We start from the raw sequence: 21115 nt of genomic DNA on the forward strand, positions 1-21115 counted from the left end.
TGGTTTCTGTTGATATGTTACTGAGAGTTCAGTTCTATTCCTGCTTAACCAACATAAAAAGAAGACCCAAAGCTTTTTGCTGAAGTAACAAATCTGCCTTTTCTGCATGTCCTAAGATCTGTTTTTTTATTTGTTTGTTATGGTATTCATTGAACCAATGTGATCTCCTTTTACTTCTAGATTCTGAAGCTGATGCCAGCGACTATGATCAGTTCAATATGGATTTCCTGTATACAATGGAAAGCAGTGAAAATGGGGATGAATTGGATCTCTGTTCCACCAAAGAAGCTTATGCTAGAATAGGTATGAGCGCAATTTTTCTTTTTTTACATCCTTATTTTCCAGTCACTTGCTATAGCTATTTCTTATGAATTGTATTTTCAGTCTAAAGCAGTGGCATATACATAGTGTTCTGTCCCTCATGCATGGCAGATCTAGCCTGGGTATATAAACCTGCACTTTGTGGGGAAACAGATTAACAGTAGCTTGTGGTTGTTGGGGGAAAAATCTCTATTAATGGCTCCTTCTGCTTAATACGTCCTGTCTCAACTTCTTCTTTTTCGTTTTCTTTATTTCCTGAACAACAATTTACAAGAAAAACTTACTTTACCTCTGCAGAATTCTGTTAAAGAGGGTAAGCTTACAGGAGTTTTACTGTGAAATTACTGTGCCCTTACTATGTTTCTTCTTCCTTTTTTTTTTTTTTGTCCCCTTCTTGCTAGCTGGATTAGCAGAATATGTGCTTGAAGATCAGCAGGAGATGCAGGTGGAAGACACTTTTGGTAAGATTTATGTAGCAAAGATTAATTTTCTTCATGAAACTGTTCTGGCTAATATCTGCACTCTACTTCATCCCCATGATTTGAACCATAGTAAGGTTTTTATGTATCTGATATATTCTTCTTCTGCCCTGGAAACTGTACCCCAGCATTTTCATGGCAAACTTTGAGGATTTTCTGTATTGTTGCAGGCATTTCTCAAAGATGGCAGTTTTATCTCTGAGCAGTTGCTGATCACATCACTATGGCTATAGTGTATGTACAGCTAGTGCAATATATGCCCTCAGTTAGAGTCTGACTTATTCTAAGCACAACACAGGTGGTATGCAGAAGTTCATTAAAGCTGAACCACCCAGATGACTTATGCATTCAAATGCTGCTCATGTACGCTCACTTCTGTCCAGGATGCACAAAGCTGCCTGAGGAAGCATGTTAAATTTTACTTCTGTCCCTGATCAATGCAGCAATGCTGTAGTATACATGTGGTAAATGGTTCCTTCATTCAGTGCTTGACCAGAGATCATTGCTTGACTTTTTACTGTTCCCTGATATGTTTAAAAATCAAGGCTTTTTGCACCTAATGGCAAAACTTGTATTGGTTTTTGAGGAAACAAGATACAGTATTAGTGCTGAATGATTTGCCAGTAGAAGAATGGTACAGATAATTTCACAGTTCTTAGAACACAAAATATAATCTCTTAAAGGATCTAATCCTTTTTGTACCAAAAATTAGTAAATAACTTTGCTAGTACTGAGATTATGCTGTGATACAGCTGTGACATTTTATCCTTTTATCCTTTGCTCATCATTAAAGTATTGAAAAGTATTTAAGTTTTATTAGCCACTGAATTAATGGCAGTAGATTAATATCTCACAGTTCAGAAACCAACATAGGGTAACAGAACCTGCATTCAAAGATCCGTGGGCTTTCTAAATCCTCTTGATCTGAATATGTATTTTATTGCATTTATTTGGAGCATGTTTTATCTTTGCCCCCTGTTGGTATGTTTCTGTTACTTTTTTTCTTCCTATAATTTTTCTAGGAGAGCAAAGGTTGACATTTTTACGTATTTTTAGCAGGGAACCTTATTTTGGATGAAATAGGAGCTGAAAACACTGAGATGTTTCCTGACATAAAGGTGCAGAAATGTCACAAACGAAGTAAGTGAAAAACAGTGAGAGTTTGAAAGGCTGCAGAATTTGAATCCTAAATTTGCATTTTGACACTTTGGTTTTAACCCAGCCTCAATGCATCTCTCATGTAGTTCTTCACTGATACAACCAGATGCACTTCCTTTGATCTTGCTTGCCGTCTGTAGGCTGGAAGTAAAAACAACTCCCACAGGCACATTCTTTACAATTTGCAGAATTTGTTGTTCTGTAACATGACATTAAGTATGTTGTATTCTTCCCTTCATCTGTGTGACAGTGTTAACTTTGTTTTCAGTGACTCTATCGCTTAGCAAATATTAGCTGAACAATTCCCTCTTCAATATCAAGAGCAGCAGCAAAAAACTTTGATTACTGGCACAAAAATTTGAAGCCTAATTGAAGCTTCACAGTCAGAGTGAAATAATATGAGGCTTCTCACATTAGTATTTTATATATTGGCCCCAAACAATTCTGAAATAGCTGAATTGAAATGGATAACATCTCATTCTGCTTTAGAAGGTTAAAATAAATTTCCATGGTGGAAACTTAGAGTTACCAAACTGCTTCAATTTTTGTAATTTATCATCACTTCTCTTTCAGCGTTCTTAGGCTCTGCAGAGAGTTGCCCTGATGCTTCAGAACCCAAATACAGGAAAATAGGTAAGTTGTTGGCTGAATAGGAAAAGATTATTGAACACATATTGTCTTATGTTCCAAAGTCTCATCCTCTGTTAGGCATTTGATGATACAGCACCATCATGCATTTTCATGTTTTTACTTCCAGCAGAGTAGAAATCATTGTAGAATCACATTCTTATGCATCTTGACTAATTTATGATGCAACAAATCTGTGCCCTCTTAATAGTAACTATTAAACTACATATTAGGACCAACTACATGATAGCCTGGGAACCATTGATCCTTATGCTTCAGAAGCACATGTTCCTCATGTGTGATAGAAAAATTACTTCCTTAGCATCAGATGAGGCCTAGCTGAACTTCTCTAAAAATGTCTAAAATCTGAGAGAAGAAAGCGAAACAGTGGAGGATTTGGTCAGGGTCAAATTTTATTGTTTTTATCATAGAATCGTAGACTGGTTTGGGTTGGAAAGGACCTTAAGATCACCTAGTTCTAACCCCCCCTGCCATAGGCAGGGACACCTCACACTAAAGCATGCCACGCAAGGCTTCATCCAACCTGGCCTTGAACACTGCCAGGGATGGAGCATTCACAACCTTCCTCGGCAACCCATTCCAGTACGTCACCACCCTTACAATAAAGAATTTCTTCATTACATCCCATCTAAACTTCCCCTGTTTAAGTTTTAACCCATTACCCCTTGTCCTGTCATTGCAGTCCCTTATGAAGAGTCCCTCCCCAGCATCCCTGTAGGCCCCCTTCAGATACTGGAAGGCTGCTATGAGGTCTCCATGCAGCCTTCTCTTCTCCAGGCTGAACAGCCTCAACTCTCTCAGCCTGTCTTCATATGGGAGGTGCTCCAGTCCCCTGATCATCCTCGTGGCCCTCCTCTGGACTTGTTCCAACAGTTCCATGTCCTTTTTATCACGTATACCTTTTGTTTATGATGGGGAATGTGACCCAGGCCATAGTTTGTTATTTCCTATATTTGATCCTCTTTGTTCTAAGTGTGTCACCTCCCAAAAATCTAGTCAAACATCGTAGTGAAAATAATAACTGTGAAGAGACATCTTCTTGGCCCAGCCCATGCTATACAGTTCTTTAAACCAAAGTAAGCATGAGAGGAAGAGAAATGGCAAGTTGCTGCATGCTTTTTGACCACCTACAGGGCAGGACCTGTGGCCAGCAGACAGGCTGCAACTTGTTTCCTGTGTGTAAACTGGTGCTAGAGTTCTTTTTCTTAGTCTGGAGCCTAAATGGGTGTCTCAGGCATAGATAAACCATTAAAACACTCTCGCAAAATCCATGTGAGAGCAACCATCTTTGGGTGAATATATCATACTGTGTTTTGAAGTGCTGTATGCATCATTGTATGTTAGCATGCTTCCTGAGAGGAGCTCTGACTGTATGAAACCTGATTGTGTGCATGTCAGGGTGGGCAGCCAAACCCAGCATGTGTAATTTAGAGAGCCATGCAGAGAATGCTTGGATTATGGGACTGCATCTCAGCGAAATTTAGTCTGGCAATTGCCCAGCAAAACTCAAGGATCTGGTATAGACTGGATGAAATTCATAGAGATCACACACATGCACTGGAACTGTGACCTAAGCTGTTTTTCCAATGTTTGTGTGGATTTCAGGAGGAAGGAGGGAGACTGAGCCTCTGTTTATGCCACACTAACAATAAGAGTTTTCATTAAGGAAATGATACATCAATTCCTGATTTAGAAAGAAAACCAAACCAGTAAAAATGTCTCACCCTACATGACTTGCATTTCAGTCTACAGTATCATCACAGAGCTATCAGGTGCTTTGTAAAGCTGCACCTATCCTTTTCTCGATAGGTGGAAAGTGCTTAGAGTATTATCAGTCTCTCTACCTTACTGATACTTTAAGGGTGCTGAGGGAAGGAATATATACGTAAGGTAGTATACATACTGGGCTAATTGACAAAAAGATGAGCTACATAACAAAATCAGGAATTTATTTAACCTGTCATAAAATGAGTGTCACAGAATGATCCTGCAAAGGGAAATGCATCAAGTCTTCAGAAGTGTAAGAACATGTGCAGTAAAGAGGCTAATGTGTACTGAAGTTCAGAGTGGTAAGCCAAGGATGAGATTCTTTCAAAGGAATTAAACGGAATTCATCTTTAGATTTGACAGCTGTTTTCAGCTAGTTGTAACAGTACCTGATCTCCTCTGACTATATCAATGCAGCAATGCTTAGATGGGGAATATATTGCAGAAAGCTATTGTGAATTGGTTTTGCTTTTGGAAAATCAAAGCACAGCTGATCATAATCAAGTGGTTTATTATATCTGTTGAGACCTCTTCTTTGGCCCCCTTAACTTCTAGCAATGAAATAACTTTCTTCTTTTGGTTTGCCTTTCTTTTTATTTTTCTTCTCAAGTGGAAGTCCCTGCAGTGTCTGCAGGGAACGGCAGCTTCCTTACTATGCCTCTCAACACCCATCCAGCTAGCTCCACCTCACTAACTAACCAGCACATGTCCTTTTCTCTTCTTGCTGCCGATGCATTGGAAAGGAGTTTCATAATTTCTGGTATGTACGGTAGAGCTACAGCTGTGCATCTGTACATGGGTTGATTTATACAGAGGGAAAACTCTCTCATAAATCTGGTTATTGACCATGAACAAGGGTGGGGAAAACAAGCATGGCAGCTGATTCAATTGAGCACTGAAAGTATGGCACTCACTAAAAGAATGAGAAATATTCAAGGGAAATTAAAAGCCCTTAATGAAACAGTGAGTCTTTCATTTAACTGGTGAAGTGTAGGTTAATAAATAAGAGAACACAGTTATTTGCTGTATGCTAATCTAAATAACTACTTGCTTGTCTTAAGAATAGGAAATCACAAAATTTTCATTCCTAAACTTTGGGTTAGTTCCTTTCATCCAGGGGCTATCCAGAGGACAATTGTATTTGTAGTAGCAGAGAAAAATCTAGGTTGGAATTTTGTTTGTAAAACCTCAATACTAATCCAAGTGATGGACTGTGTAGCCGCCTTGCCTTGATAACATTGAGTAGCAGCAGGTGCTCATGGTACACTGGCAGGTGCTAATGACAAAGACAGAATTCAACACCTTTCACTGTTAAATCTATGCTGGAAAGGAACCAAGAAGTAGTGGATATATTGGAAGTCTTGAAGTATATGATGATAGCTGAAACAGCACAAAGAAGCAAAAAAAAAATCTGTCATGCTTAGAGAAGCTCAGAAGTATGGCTGATTAAATTGCAAGCACTGTATCATCAAAAAAATTTTCCAGTGCAGGTTCAGAAGAAGGATCCTTGCTAGCTGCTTGTACAAGCAGCATGATGTGCAGTTATGCAAAGGATGCTTAAATTACACAATATCTATACATTCCTTCTCTTCTGGGTCTCTGGTCCATACATTTACAGATTTTGCCTTAGGCACCATTAGTCATATTAATAGGATTTCTCTTTAGACTATCAAAAAACAGTAGTTTCTAAAAGCTGGGTAATCCCTTGTACTTCACATTCATTGTACCTGTTAAGATTTTTTGAGTAACGGGTTCTGTGGACTTTATGTGAGCCTATGAATTCTGTTTCATTAACTCTCCACTGGGAATATTTGCCCAGAAGCTGCCAGAAAGGATACTTTCTTTAATTTGAAAACCTTTAGAAACCAGGAGCCTTTAAAAACAGAAGAGTAATTGCTCTGCACTCATTTCAGGACCTTCAGCATCTCTGATTCCAGAGTGTCTACCTGTTGGCACAAAAGGGAATCAGCAGAATGCAGGCTTTGCAGATTCTCCTCAGCAGATATTTGGCTTTGTTCTTGGAAACAGCACATCTGATATTCTAATATATCCAGGTGAGAGCAATACGCTTTTACTCACATAAATAGGCAGAAAGTATTGGAAAGTCAATACTGTCAACAAAGTACGAAGTTCCTTCATTTCAGACACTGATAGTTATGATAGGCTGAAAACTATCACTTTTTCTTCTTGCCATCACTGACTTCTCCCACTGCAACATTGATATCCCCAAGTTTTCTAGTTAGTTTATGTGGTACGTAGAGAGCAATTTTGTATGTACACAGTACTCTGGATTGGGAGAGGGAGCAGATTGCTTCCGTCCAAAGTGAATTTTCCCCTTTGGACTTTACTCATATTGACCTTATTGAGGAAAATAAAAATTAATGGTATTTCTTTGTATTGTTTACTGGCTGCTTAGTCTAGTTCAAAATACAGAGCAGATAAAGCGTTGTAGAACTAAGGATTCAGCTATATGCTAGCTGTATGCTACGAGATGAAGCCTTCTTGTAAAGTTAAAACAATACAAAAGGCCAGTGTGCATCATCAGAAGTGGAAGTTGTGCTGGTACTCACATGGCCTGAGCATCTTAAATCCTTGGTGCTGGAAGCCATACTGCAGTCAGTTAAAATGGAACTTCCAAAGCCAAAATGATGATTTAATATACAGAAAGGCTTGCAAAGAAATTGGTAGCCTTGGTCAGGGTGTAACAATCCCACCGGTGGTAGTAAGCTTTCCTCAGACACTTTTCTTTCAGCCCTCAGAGAACTGTTACAACAGGGAGTTTGATTTCAGTGGGTGCTCAGTTTCTGGTCTCCGTGCACCCTGCTAATTATAGCTGCTTGCTGCAGAGTTCTGTTGCCCTCTGGTGGCAACAGAGCCCAAAATAGCATAATTTTAAAGTGAGGATTAACAAGCAAGTACCCATGGGTTTGGGGAAATACTTGTACGGTATATATATTGTTTATGTGAGCATACAATACTAATAAGTTCAACTGATTTACAGCAGCACAACGTTATATGAGTATGTCACAAACCTCAGAATTCCAAATGCAGCAGAAAAATTACCACTTTAGCTATCAAGTTAGTTTCTTTTCCTTTTTAGAAAATTGTTAATGTCTGATTGCTTTGACCAGTGCTGCTTCCCATCTAAATATCTAATTACAGTTTTTCTTGGTTTTCTATTCTGTTGTGTTTATTTAATAAGTAATAAACCAAAATGAGACACTTGCCTGAAAACAGGCATGTCCCCTTCTTATTTAATGTCTTCAGTAGATTTTTCTTCTACAAGGAGGCAAACGCTCTCTATCAAATGTATTCTTTCACTGGAAAAAGGACTTGCTTATTAGAAACCTCAGACTGCTTCCCTCCTAGAAGCAACCCTGAACTCTAACTATACCATCTATTGCTGGCAAGTGGGGTAGGAATTAGTTTTCAGATCTCTGAAACCTTTTTTTGTTTTTTAAATAACTTTCTATATCAAGATGAACCAATTATCATGGTAATAAATCATTTGTCCAAATCTAGGTAGATGAACCTGTTGTGGTTTGGGTTTTGGCCCACATCTCTGCTAAGTGTGGTTTCCACAAGACTATTGATGAAGTTGGGTTTGTTACAGCCTCTGTCAATTTAAATTCTGTCCTGTGTCTGCAAAGTTTTTCCTACCAGAAGTTTTGTCAGAACTGATACTGTCATCATGAGTCAGTAGAAAATATGCTTTCCCTGAAAAATTCCCAGTTATGTGTTTGGCAGACGTGGCTCATCTGAGCAAGTGCAAAAGACTGCAGTAGTTTGAAAACATGCAGGCAAAAATAAAGAAAATTGGACAGCGAGAGTACTTCATCAGAAAGAGCAATGGGTAAATTCTGCAACCAACAGTAATTTGTCTGTGACTTTCACCCTTAATGCTTAGTTACAAGATGTGGAATAGTAAAAGGAAGCTATTGCTTTTGATGATATAAAGAAGCCCAGTGTGTGAACATGAATTTATGCAAACCCCTGACATCACCTTGTTATGGTACGTCTTCTGCTTCTTACAACATTGGAACAGCTGTCATCTTGTGTGGTGTCATGCTGCCTGTGACAGTTCATGTCAGCTGAATTGTATGGCTGAGTATATTTTTCCTTTCCCTTGTAAAATAAACGAAGCCTCTCTTTCTCTGGATGATCCATACTATGTACTTTGCAATGAACTTGAAAATTTGCATTAGTCTTAATGTTAAAATTAGTAAAGCTGAATAAGGGACTATCTAGGTGTCTTCCTCAAGTATATTGTTTTGGTTTTTTCAGGTTTAGAAATGCTTAAAGAAGTCCAAGTTCCCATAATTCCTTCTGAAGAAACTTTCAAAAGGCCAAGTGAGTTTAGATCTTGTGTACTTAAAACTTCCAGAGGTTTTTTGGCTATTTTTTCTGTGTTTTATTGCATAAAGAAAAGCTACTTGTAAGAATTGTCATTCAACAGTTTGTGAAGCTGTTCCAAGCTTTTTAGCACAGTTCCTATTTTTAAGATGTTAGATTTGTCTACCTTTAGATATCTAGCTGTAGTACCTGCCTAGAAGGTCAGTGTACTCAGCTGGTTATATCATATGTGTGGATATCTCCAAAATTTTTCATTTCATGGTCTAAAGGTGTCTATTGTGCCTGTACTCCAAATGTAAGTACCTGCAGTTGCATGGAATAAATCCAAACATACTCTCTTTATGGAAACTGGTGTATTTTGACCATATTACATTTATGTACTTAAACCACTAATGTTGTAATTTGTGAACAGTTTTCTGCAGTTTATGTATGCTTTCTATTTCTTTAGAGCCAGTGGAAGCTTTCTGTACATCACTGAAGCATTATTTCCAAGATGTCTGCAGATCTGTGTCTATGGAGCGTGAAGTAGCTCTTGATCACCTGTTTATTGATGGGACACTTGTTCAAAGCCAAACTGAAACCAAGACTGGGAAGAATAGCATAAAAGCAATGGAAAAGGAGCTGGTAACATGCAGTCTGCAAGGGAAGGAAAAAGCAGCCCTTAAAAGAAGCCAAATATTTCAAATCCCAGGAAGGAAAGATTTAGAGACTAAAGTGATTGTGGTGCTGGGAAAAGCAGGAATGGGCAAAAGCATTCTTGTTCAGAAGATCTGCCAGGACTGGTCTAATGGAGAATTTTCTCAATTTGAATTTGTGTTTTGGTTTGACTGCAAACAAATAAGCTTGCCTGAGAAGCGATATAGCCTGAAGGATCTGCTGCTTGATTTTTTTGTGAAACCTCAAGGGGGAAGCAAAGAGATCTTTGAGTATATCTTGCAAAATCCTGCTAAAGTCCTTCTGGTTTTCGATGGTTTTGAAGGGTTGCGTGATCATGAGAGTTTTCTTCGTTGCTCAGCCAGCCAGCCTGAGCAAGACTTGTGCACTATAAAGGAGCTGCTTTCAGGGCTCATTCAAAAAAAGATGCTTAATGGTTGTACTTTATTACTTACAGCAAGACCAAAAGACAAGGTGTACCAGTGTGTGTCCAAAGTGGATAAGGCTATTGAAATAACAGGATTTTCCCCTCAGCAGAGAGAATTGTACATAAGCAAATACTTTGAAGGATTACCCTACAGTGATAATGCACTGAAATTAATCAAGGAGTGTGAGTACTTGTTCAGTCATTGTTACAACCCTGTTATGTGTAGATTTGTTTGTTTTCTCTGTGAGACAGTACTTGAAATGGGAGACAAGTGTCTCCCTTCAACTCTTACTACAGTCTTCCTGAATTTTTTTCAGCAGAAGATAATACCTGTGCAAGCAGATGTTGCAGCCATGCAAACTCAAGAAAGTCTTGCTACGCTGGCCCGTATAGCCTGGTATCTTGGAGAAAAACACCGAAGTGCCATAAAAAGTGATCTTCTTCCTTCTAAGGAAGTTAAAGAGTTTGCTCTAAAATACGGAATTCTCCTGCCATTTGCATTCCCCGAACATTCAGATAGTGGAGAAGAGGCATTTGGGAGCACATTCACTGATTTTGTCATTCAGAATTTCTTGGGTGCACTTCACCTTACATTAGCAGAAGAGATCAAGGATAAAAGTCTAACAAAGTACCTGTCTTTTCCATCCAAGAAGAAAAAACCTTATAATTGGTTAGATTTAGTGCCTCAATTTTTGTCTGGATTGTTGTTCCTCCAGGATGACCCCTTCTTCTGCTCACTTTCGGGTAAGACTGTAAAACAGTCAATCAAGAAGCAGAAAACACTGTTGAAATGTATTAAAAGGCTGCAGATAAATGAGCTCTGTCCAGAGAGGTTACTCAAACTCTTACAATGTATTTATGAAACCCAAAGCAGTTATCTTTTGCAGCATGTGGCTTTAAGGCTCAAGCCAGACCTGTCTTTTCTGGGTGTAGCTTTAACACCACCTGACGTCCATGTACTGCACTCTATGTTAAAAAGGTCAAGAAAAGAGTTTTCCTTGGATTTGCGAAACAGCAGCATTGACATGCAAGGACTGAAAGACTTGGTTGGCCTGAAGAATGTGGAATCTTTCAGGTAGGTCATTCTTTGTAGATAGTAGTGTCATTCATAGGACTGTATGACTCGTTCAGGCAACAACAGCAATCATATCTGTTGATTTCACTTCACAGGGCCTCCCTCAGTGACGCAGTCAGGCTCTGGAAGTCTTTAGAACAGGCAAAAGACTATGAACTGCTGAGAGCATCAACAGAGAAATTTGTTCTTGATCCCTTTAAGGCAAAGACAATGAAGGACGTCAGTGACCTTTCAGACCTTGTGGATATACAGAAGAAGATGATCAATTGGTAGGCTCATTTATGATCTTAATATACTAGGGATTTAAGAAAATGGGGGTTTACTGACAGCACTGGAAAAACTGAGTTCTGTGCTTATTCAGAGGAGAAGTGACTAAGGCAGTACAAGCTCTTCTATCAACTCAGGGTGTTCTCCTACCCCGATACATGGTTGTTGTCAGGGCAGGGAGGAGCAATGACAGCACCATGCAGAACATTTATCAAAACTGCCAATAAAAAAAGCTGGCTGTATTTTTTTTTTCTTCAGATTCCTTTTTAATCTCTGAGTATGCTGCTATCTTCCAATTGCTTTCACTTACACAACTTGGGCTAACTGATTTTTGTCCCCTGTAGCACCTGGGCCATAAATGAAGGCTTGTTTTGTACCAGTCACAAATGACCTGAGTTGGCCCTTTAACTCAGGAGGTAAAGGTTTGTGTTATGTGAAAGCCTGTATTTCATCCCTGCTCATGATGTTGCATGGGGATTGGTTGCAATTAATAGCGTGCATAAAGAAAGTATTTTGATTGTTTTTTAAATAGAAATGGGGACTTCTATTTTAACATCGGCAGAATATTTTGATTAAAATATATGCAAGTTTTATGTTTGACAGAAGACACTTGATTTAGAAGAATGTGTTTTTAAGTTCTGCTGGAAAAAGAGCAAATGACTACACTACAAAAGGTGCAGTCATTTGAAATTCATTTCAATCTAAAAATTGGAATGAATTGAACAAAGAAAGGTTGAGCAGGAGTTATTCTGAAATGTCTGATTCCTCTGTTAATGCAAAAGTGGTTTATTTCTTGTAAAAGTTTACTATGAATTTATATGTAAAGTGCTGTTTTGGTTGCTAAAATATTTATCATGCCTGGTTCTACTGTGATGTTTTTAGTGTGCAAGATGCATCTGGTTGCAGCAGCTATGAAATTCCTGCCATCAAAAACCTCAGGAAGCTAGAATTTGCGTAAGTAGTACACCTCTCTGTTGATTGATAGATGATTGCATTTAAGACTCAGAAGAATTATGGATATTAGCTACAGTAATTGAACTGATATACAATTAGTTTATGACAAAGTATTAAGTAAACCCCATTTATTGCTATTTTGCTTTTCTCAACTAGATACATGAAGTTATGGCTCAAACTCACAAAACATAATTTCTGGCTCCTGCCATGATACAGGTTTACATGATTTGATCTATTTTGTTTGATTTTCACTACAAGATAGCTCCTTATCACCAAGTGTAGATCTTCTGCCATAGGGTTTAAAGTATCTTGATCGTGATCCAGCTATCTGGGAAATATCTGGGGAAAAAATCCCCAGAACTGCTCAACATTTTTAGCTGAGTCTTCTGATGTAATTTTCTGCCCTATCAGAGCTTAGGCCATGAGAGAATAAGGGCAGAGAATGCCTCCCAGATAAAACATTTATCACCATTTTCCTGGAAGAAAGAAGATTGACTTGGAAACACTGACTTTAAACATGAGGTGTAGCAACACTTCTTCCCTACAAACTGTAAACAGCTTTCAAGGTTGTTCTACTGCATAAAATTCCCTACCGTAGTGTGTGAATTAGTTTGGGCAGAAATGGCACCAGTGCAATGGTGTACTCTCATCAGGTCTTCATCTGTTTCCTGATCTTCATATTTGACCCAGTCTAGAGGTTATGCTTAGCCTCACTTCTGATTTCATGCTGCTTTCCCTTCCTGTTTCCTCTCCTACCTGCCATTTATTTTAATTTTTTTTGTTAAAATTCAAGTCCTTTAACTAGGCTGAACTTGTTCTGATACCAAGGAAACTCCAAATAAGAGGTTAATGTCTGAGGGACAAATGCTTGGAGCTGGAATATTCAATTTCTGCTTTAAGCTGCAGTAAAATGTTGATCTTAAGTTAGTTTGAACTGCCAACAGTTGCGGGGGGGGGGGGGGGGGGGGGGGGGGAGGAATAGAGAGATATTTGTTTCATCTAGATTATTAAGATTATAATACTTAAAGAAACCCAAAAACTTGGGAAAACAGAAAAAGATAAAATATACAGGAATCTAAACCAGGTAAGATGAGTCTCGCAAAGAAAAAAAAAAAGTGGCAAATGCATGTTCTGCTGCTTCTGTGCAAGCAGCTCTGTTCTGTCTGATCTTAGCCTTGTGGGGTCTCATCTCGAGGCTTTGAAGCAGAAATCTTTGCTGCAGATTGTAGGGCATGGCTGCTTCTGAGGAGTGTAAACTGGCTTGCATTTGGGGCTTCAGGGGAAGAACTGAAAAATTCATAACTTCTGCTGTTTCTGAGCATGTGAAAAAGCTGCTGCGTGTCTGTATTTCTTTTCTTGCAGGCTGGGTCCAGTATGCGGCTTTCAGGGATTCTTAAAACTCGTGGAAATTCTTGCAGCATTTCCATCACTTCGGTATTTAGAGTGAGTAATGCTAAAGATGACATTTCCTAATGTTGCTCCTCAGCAACCAGTGATGATGGGGGAGCCAATAAGACTACTTGCTTTGAACAAGCTAACATAAAAACATTCAGAGAATACAGCAGCAGACTAAAGCTAGCATTCTTCATCCTCCCTTAAAACACTTGTCAGTGGTTTGTTCGATACCCTTTCAGTCACTTTCCTGTGTGTTTCTCAGTGGTTAAAATCTTGTGGGAAAGGTTTTCTATAGAATCCCACTGAGTGCTCACCCCTCCTGCCACCGCACTGCCTGCATATTACTTCCTTATTCAAACTCCATTACATGCCCAAGCCTCAGGCTCCCTCCTGGTGAGGTTTCTGAGGGACTCACAGTCATGTCTGCCACAGGAGAGAGCAGGCTCCCTCTGGAACCAGAAGCAGTGTTAAATTTAGGGGCTAATTTCAGGCACAGCTACAGGTTGGGCAAAAAGGAAATTCATGGTAGTCCTGCGGAGAAGGACTTGGGGGTGTTAGTCAATGAGAAAATGAACATGAGCCAGCAGTGTGCGCTTGCAGCCCAGAAAGCCAACCGTATCCTGGGCTGCATCAAAAGGAGCGTGACCAGCAGGTCAAAGGAGGTGATCCTGCCCCTCTGTTCTCATGAGACCTCACTTGGAGTATTGTGTGCAGTTCTGGTGTCCTCAATATAAAAAGGACATGGAACTGTTGGAACAAGTCCAGAGGAGGGCCACGAGGGTGATCAGGGGACTGGAGCACCTCCCGTATGAAGATAGGCTGAGAAAGTTGGGGCTGTTCAGCCTGGAGAAGAGAAGGCTGCGTGGAGACCTCTTAGCAGCCTTCCAGTATCTGAAGGGGGCCTACAGGGATGCTGGGGAGGGACTATTCATTAGGGACTGCAGTGATAGGACAAGGGGTAATGGGTTGAAACTTAAACAGCAGGGGTTTAGACTTGATATAAGGAAGAAATTCTTTACTGTTAGGGTGGTGAAGTACTGGAATGGGTTGCCCAGGGAGATAGTGAATGCTCCATCCCTGGCAGTGTTCAAGACCAGGTTGGATGAAGCCTTGGGTGATATGGTTTAGTGTGAGGTGTCCCTGCCCATGGTAGGGGGGTTGGAACTAGATGATCTTAAGGTCCTTTCCAATCCTAACTATTCTATGATTCTATGATTTGTGCCAGTGCTCTGTACCTTCCAGTGTCAACAAACATCCTGAACAATAAAGCTTGAAAACTGGAATAAGTCCGATGTATCTCAGCACTAGCTGTCATACTAGAGGGGATCAAGTATCTAAAATTGTGACTGTAAAACTCTTACCATCTCGATGTCTGAATGAGGAAGAACTTCACTTCTAATACTCCTTATCTGGAGAAGGAGCTGGTTAGGCAGAGATTTACCATGTCTGCTGGATTTCCAGTTCTATATTTTTGTGTGCACAGGAAATCTTTCGGCATAGCTGGAACACAGCTATTTCATAAACATTTAAATAATCTTGCATATCAAAGGAAATGGGTCAAGCCATTCAACTAGTAAAAAAAAAAAATAATCTTAGGCTCTAAACTTGGGAAGCAGAAAGCTGCTTATTAGGGAAGCTGTAATTTGTGTGATGCTTCTTGATGATTGAGGCTACTGCAGAGGAGGAACTTCTCAAGATAGATAGAGTGGTCTCTGAGGTGAATAAACCACAAAAATTTAGATTAAAAGGCAAGCTAATTCTCTCATTGTCGTCACCCAGCCTTGATGCTCTGAGTGAAAATGGCATAGGAGATGAAGGAGCAAAGAGTCTATCTGAAGTCTTTCCAACCCTGACGTCACTGGAAACATTAAAGTAAGTGCAAGGTTAACAATTCTGGGAAATTTTGAAAATAAATAGATTAAACCTAAGGCCTTAAGGAGTGTGTGTTAGCAATTACAGGCACAACTAACCTATAGGGATGGAAGACCAACGAGTCTATGGACATACTTAATCTACATTCATTAACAAACAGGTTAATCCTATGGCAATTCCTCATTTCCCTTCAAGAGCTGTAATTTACTGTTTCCTCTGCATTTGCTATAAACAGACTGTCCAAATTATACATAAAAAGACATAAAAAAATAATTGTCTCCACATTGTAATAAATCAGAATAAAATGTGCTCAACTAACAAAGTGTTCTCGCTTACTTACTGTAGCTTATCACAGAATAAGATAACTGATGTGGGTGCTGAGAAGCTAGCTACAGCTCTTCCTTCCCTGTCTTCATTAAAGACACTAAGGTAAGTAGTTGCATCCTGTTCAGTTGTTTTATACAATATACCTCACTATCTCTGCCAGAAATTGCTGAACATAAAGCAATTATGTACACTGCAGCAGCCAAGCTTTTGACTTCATTCTTGCATAAGGCCTTTAGACAGGAGAGGAAAAGGATGTATGACCAAGCATTGACATATGGAAGGATATCTCAGGAATATAATGAGGACTGTTCTGATTTTTAAATCCAATCAGTAATACCCACTTACATGCAAACGTGCACCCAGGGCCATGATCTGCTGCAAGCTTATGTGGAGTTTACTAAGCCCGAAGCCAGCAATAAGGTGGTGTGTGTTTGCTGATATGAGACCCATGGTTCACCCCACTTTATTAAAATATCTGGCACAGGCCTGAGTGAAGCGTCTCAGTAAGGAATGCAAGAAACTGTGGTGTGCAATTCTGGAATAATATGCCCACATGTAAATTTTCTGAATGCTGTACCCCAGACATTTGAGCTTCATTTTCTTGCAGATTTTTAATTTGATCTAATGTAGACAGAAATGTCCCATTATTCATTAGGAATCTAGACTTGGTTTTGTTGTAGCTGTGCTAGCTGAAGAAGGGTGTTACCATTTACCTTACTTGATACAGAAAGCTGTTTTAAACTAACTGCAATTAGATAAGGATAAATTGGAAGTCAAAATGTACCAACCATATCTGAAATTCCTTGATCTAATGTATAATCTGTTTACGTTATCCATTATTCAGTTGTGACTGTACCACTTTGCTTTTCTGCAGCTTATACAACAACAGCATTTGTGATTTTGGAGCAGAAAATCTTGCCAAAGTTCTTCCTGCGATGGCATCTTTGAGAGTACTAGAGTGAGTACTTTTGAGATGGCCCAGGGAAGTTTACTTGCTTGGATAACGAACATTCAAATCTTCTGTGCTCAGGGTAAAGACACCAGAAATTGAGGAAGAAAACTTTAGGGAAATTTCACAGGGAAAAATGTACTTATGCAGAGTCCAGATAGTGGTTAGAAAGGATTAAGGATAAAAAAATGAAAAAATCTGGTTTAAGATGGGAGAATAGAATTATGGGGAGTTGGAGAAGGACCTTGGGTACACAGAATAAGGAATCCCTCAGATGAACTGACTGAATAAAGGTCCTGTTTGACCTTTTGAGTATTTTATTAGAGGTTTTTTGATTCAAGGATCTATTTTGGTATTTTTTCTTTTCCCTTTTCCTCTCATCTGCAGATAAGCCCGTATGGTATTTTTTATTTTGAATGAAATGCTTGAGTACACCACTACATGTTGTGATCTGCATTAACGAAGTTGGTTTTTTCCTCAGGGTTCAGTATAACAAAATAACTGGTGCTGGAGCCCAGAAGCTGACTGACAGCCTGCGAAGATGTCCCCATATAAAGAAATTGGTGTAAGTTTCTTGATACACTGTTTGCTCTGTCTTCATTCTGTATATTTGGTTAGAATTCATGCTAAAGCTGTTTTCTGAATTTGTCAGTTTTATAAGAGGCACAAAAGAAGACATCAAGGTACAAAAGCAGTTACAGACATGTTAAAAACTTCTGCAGCTTCAGCTGCATTAATTCCCATCATCCCAGGCAAACAAGCTTGTTCTGCTTTAACCATAGTTTACTTTGAGCCTCTTTTTGTTATCTCCTACCCTCCCAGAGTGTGTGACCTACTCTGTGCTGCAGGACTTGTATTTGAATGAGCAGCCATCATTAGAGGTTAAATAGACTGAAGCTGCCAGTATACATTCAGAGGAAGGGAGTTAGATAGTGAAGAACAGTTATGGAGACAGGACTGTAGTGTGTCCTGTAACTAGAGTGAGCCATGTTTTTGGAGGAGTGAACTGCTTTCTTCTAAATGAAAATGCATTTTCCTTTGTTCCATAGCTTAAATACTTTTATGGAATGATATTCAAAAGAAACAGGCAACTTAACACAAAATATATTAAAAAAAAATCCAAACACAAATATACCAAAAACACCAAAACAAAACAAAACAAAACGTGAAGCAAATTATTCTTTTTTAAATCTCTTTCCTTTCTGAACTTGCCCTTACAGGATGTGGAATCCCACCATTCCCTATGGAGTTCTTGAACACCTTCAGCAGCTGGACTCTAGGATCAGTGTGTAGATTCCATACGATCAGATGATAAAGGTAACATAAACCCTGGCTCCCTGAGACAAAAAGATTTGTTTCTGTGGCAGCTGTTGATTGTGGTCTCACTGGCAGCAGGTACAGTAACAGCATCGACGTATACATGGCTGAGTAAAGAGATGCTGCCCTAGAATGGTACAGATCAACATCACATCAGGTCCATTTTCCCAACTCACCTTGCACACTCCCATTTTGCTGGCACAAGCACTAGCAGAACCCAAGAGCTGCATCACCAAGAATGGGCTTCTAAAACTCCTAGTTCAGGCTTGTTGCGTATCTGGCAGCTGGCCTGCTTACCTTCTCTTTTCTGTTGCTGAAAATTATGTATTCCTGTGTACTTGTCATGTTTAATAGATGAGTTCTGTGCTTCTCAGAGTTTGTTTTGTGTTGGATTTTAGTAAGTTCTTTCACTTCTGTTTAGTACAAAATCCCCAATAGCTGCTTGTCTCACTGTGAAGCTGGGCCTATACTATACTCAGAGCAAACTACTAGTTCCTAAATGTCTTGTTCTCAGCCTGGTTTGTGTGGGTTTCTGCTATTTCTGCTAATTTTCTGCTATGTGCTTCCTCTTGCTTTTAAAACTATGCACAATGCATCAGTGAAATGATTGCAGTGAAGAGTGAGGAACCAGAATCAAGCCAGACACAAGATACCCTCCAGCTTTCTTTCAGATGGCAAAAAAAACATTGCAGAGTGATGACCAGCTGCTTTAGCTGTGATTTGCATGGTCCTGGCACTGCTGCTGTTGGCAGTGGCTCCCTAAACTACACAGTGAGACAAGCTTTTGCGTGACTCTGCTCTCAGTGCACTCATCACCGGATGTAGACTGGGTTGTATATATGGCACTGATGAGGCTACAGGGTGTGGAAGACTCAGGTGCTACACCAGCTTCACAGGCTAGCCTGATACAGCAGGAGTGAAAAATTGTAGTGATCCTTAATAGCCTACAGTATAGCTAACTCTGTCTTGTTGAATAACTACAGCTACTTGAGAAAGAACATGGTAGGTATATGAACACTGTCAGAAAATCTTACAAAAGCAAAGCTTTCTCTAACCTCTTGTGTCAGTCATTCGAGGAGAGCATGTACTAAATGTCTGAACATGTGAGTCAGCTCTCAAGTGACCTTAGGTCTCCTCTGGACACAGAACAGTGGCAGTCAGTGGTAAAGAGCTCTGTCCTGTGAAAGTCAGTGGTTCTTGGATACTGATCAACTTTCACACCAAGCAAAAGATGTGTTTAACACAGTTCTGCACAAACAACCCCTTGCATCTCTCTCCACTGCTGTTCTTCCATGTTTGCAGCATGTGCCTTTGGCACCACTCACCACTTTAGTATCTTACATTATGTGAGGAAACACTCTTCTTCATTAGCACTGAGGAGAAGTAACAGCAGGAAGTATGTATGCTCTCTCCCAAACTTGAAACATCCAGTATCTACCAGTCATTGTTGTCTGTTTTCAGAGCATATCAAATATCTGGTTTTGATGATGTTCATTATGTATAAGCTGATGGACATACCCCTTATACTCTGTTTTCATCATTTCACAGGTAGCAAAGCAGAGGGGAAGTTCTCCTCTGTATGTTCCCATCTTCTTGCTGCTTTATGAACTGGTGGCTGATTTTCATGATGGTGGCAAGATGAAAAAGGTCACATTCAAGCTTCTGAGTGATGCTTGAAGTGGGTGAATGATGGAGTTAAAATTTTTAAAGGTCATTTAAAACGCTACTCAAGGACCCAGTTGTGTTTCTACTGAAGCGATGAAAAGTTAAGCAACATCCATTTCAGAGTTGAAAAGAGCATCTGGAATTTGTGATCACCATTAAAGGTGACCAGGAATCACCAGGATTACAGTATAAAATTTCATTATTGATTCATCAAAGAATAGACTGCAAGCTGCTGGACCTGCAACATCTGAAGCAGTGACAGATCAAATCTACATGTTTTCTGGTGCGAGTGGTAACTACAATCAAATTTGGTTTGATTTTGGACTTCCAAAGCTCCATGTTACAGATTTCACTTGTCTGGACTGATTTGAAGCATTAGTGTCAGGAGCATAAACCGAAATGATCAGCCTTAGAAAACAGCCTGGGATTGCAAGATTATCCACGTGAATCTCAAAGTGTCTCTTTTCTTGCTGCTAATCACCAATGCTCTCTTAAGTGGTAGAAAAATATTTTCTATCACTCTCCTGTTATAGAATCCCTTAAAAAGATTCAGGGGTGGGGGGGAAAGTTATTAGTAAAGAGAAGAAAGGGATTAAAACTTGAAGTATATTAAGGATTTTTCTGACATTATCACAGAAGTCCAAATGAATGCACATAGGTTCAGTTTATTGCACAAAAATCCTCAAAGTGATGACAATCTTCAAAGGTGTTTACTCTGTCTCAAATGAGACCTTTAATTCATATGACTGGATTTGGATTTAGTTTCTCACTTGTACATGGCAGCATAAATGTACAAGCATTCATTTTATACTTGGCAGTGCAATCACTACTGTGTGGGGTTTATGCGGCCCTTCTTTCACAGAGCTATGAATAACTAGGCAATGACAGCCAGTAATGTATTCTAAAGCATTATTATGTGTCTGTGCTGCTGGTCTCAATCATATGTGGGCCAAATACTGGCCCTGCTGACTGGGACAGCAAGACAATTGTCTCCTTGTATCTTATTTCAGCTCCATGAACATGGAGAAAACTTGGAATTGTACAGAGACAGTGGTCAGGACTAGCATACTGACTCCCTGTCCAGATACACTCCACAGACCAAAGCTAGGAATATTTGATATGCTACAAATTGGGGTGGGATGTCTCTACTGCACGGTTAGCTCAACAGCCTTCTTGAAATCTCTTCCAGGAAGTACTGACAATACTGACCCAAGGATCTATGGAAACTGGAGTCTCTCAACTAACCTCTCAAATACTGTTACTCGTTTTTTTAAAAGTCTCCAATTCAAACAGTTCAAACCCACAATCTCTATGTTCCTTCTGGCAAATTATACTTCTCTGCTAAAGTTTCAGTGTCCTCCAGAATCTTGACAGCAGAAATAAAGGGGGAACAAATTAAAGAAGGAAGGAAGGTCTGTTTTGTTTACTGTTAATCAAAGGTGTGCAGAGAACTAGCCATAGAACATGAAAGAATAGTATGAGAGCAA

General features: G+C 39.5%; 1 protein-coding gene across 1 annotated transcript in view; it reads left to right on the forward strand.

Moving 5' to 3' along the window:
• Positions 1 to 20155, forward strand: part of CIITA (class II major histocompatibility complex transactivator) — a 31828-nt gene extending 11673 nt beyond the window's left edge. The window contains 18 exon segments of the mRNA XM_031050353.2: positions 181 to 303; positions 723 to 782; positions 1857 to 1940; positions 2532 to 2591; positions 4984 to 5133; positions 6287 to 6427; positions 6568 to 6624; positions 8658 to 8723; positions 9175 to 10882; positions 10978 to 11151; positions 12032 to 12103; positions 13466 to 13546; positions 15278 to 15370; positions 15716 to 15799; positions 16572 to 16655; positions 17128 to 17211; positions 17867 to 17963; positions 19512 to 20155. Of these exon segments, the coding sequence (XP_030906213.2) occupies positions 181 to 303; positions 723 to 782; positions 1857 to 1940; positions 2532 to 2591; positions 4984 to 5133; positions 6287 to 6427; positions 6568 to 6624; positions 8658 to 8723; positions 9175 to 10882; positions 10978 to 11151; positions 12032 to 12103; positions 13466 to 13546; positions 15278 to 15370; positions 15716 to 15799; positions 16572 to 16655; positions 17128 to 17211; positions 17867 to 17939 (3194 nt within the window). The 3' untranslated portion in view covers positions 17940 to 17963; positions 19512 to 20155.
• Positions 20156 to 21115: the final 960 nt, after the last annotated feature.

Source organism: Melopsittacus undulatus, chromosome 8, assembly GCF_012275295.1.
Source record: "Melopsittacus undulatus isolate bMelUnd1 chromosome 8, bMelUnd1.mat.Z, whole genome shotgun sequence".
Classification (NCBI taxonomy): domain Eukaryota; kingdom Metazoa; phylum Chordata; class Aves; order Psittaciformes; family Psittaculidae; genus Melopsittacus; species Melopsittacus undulatus.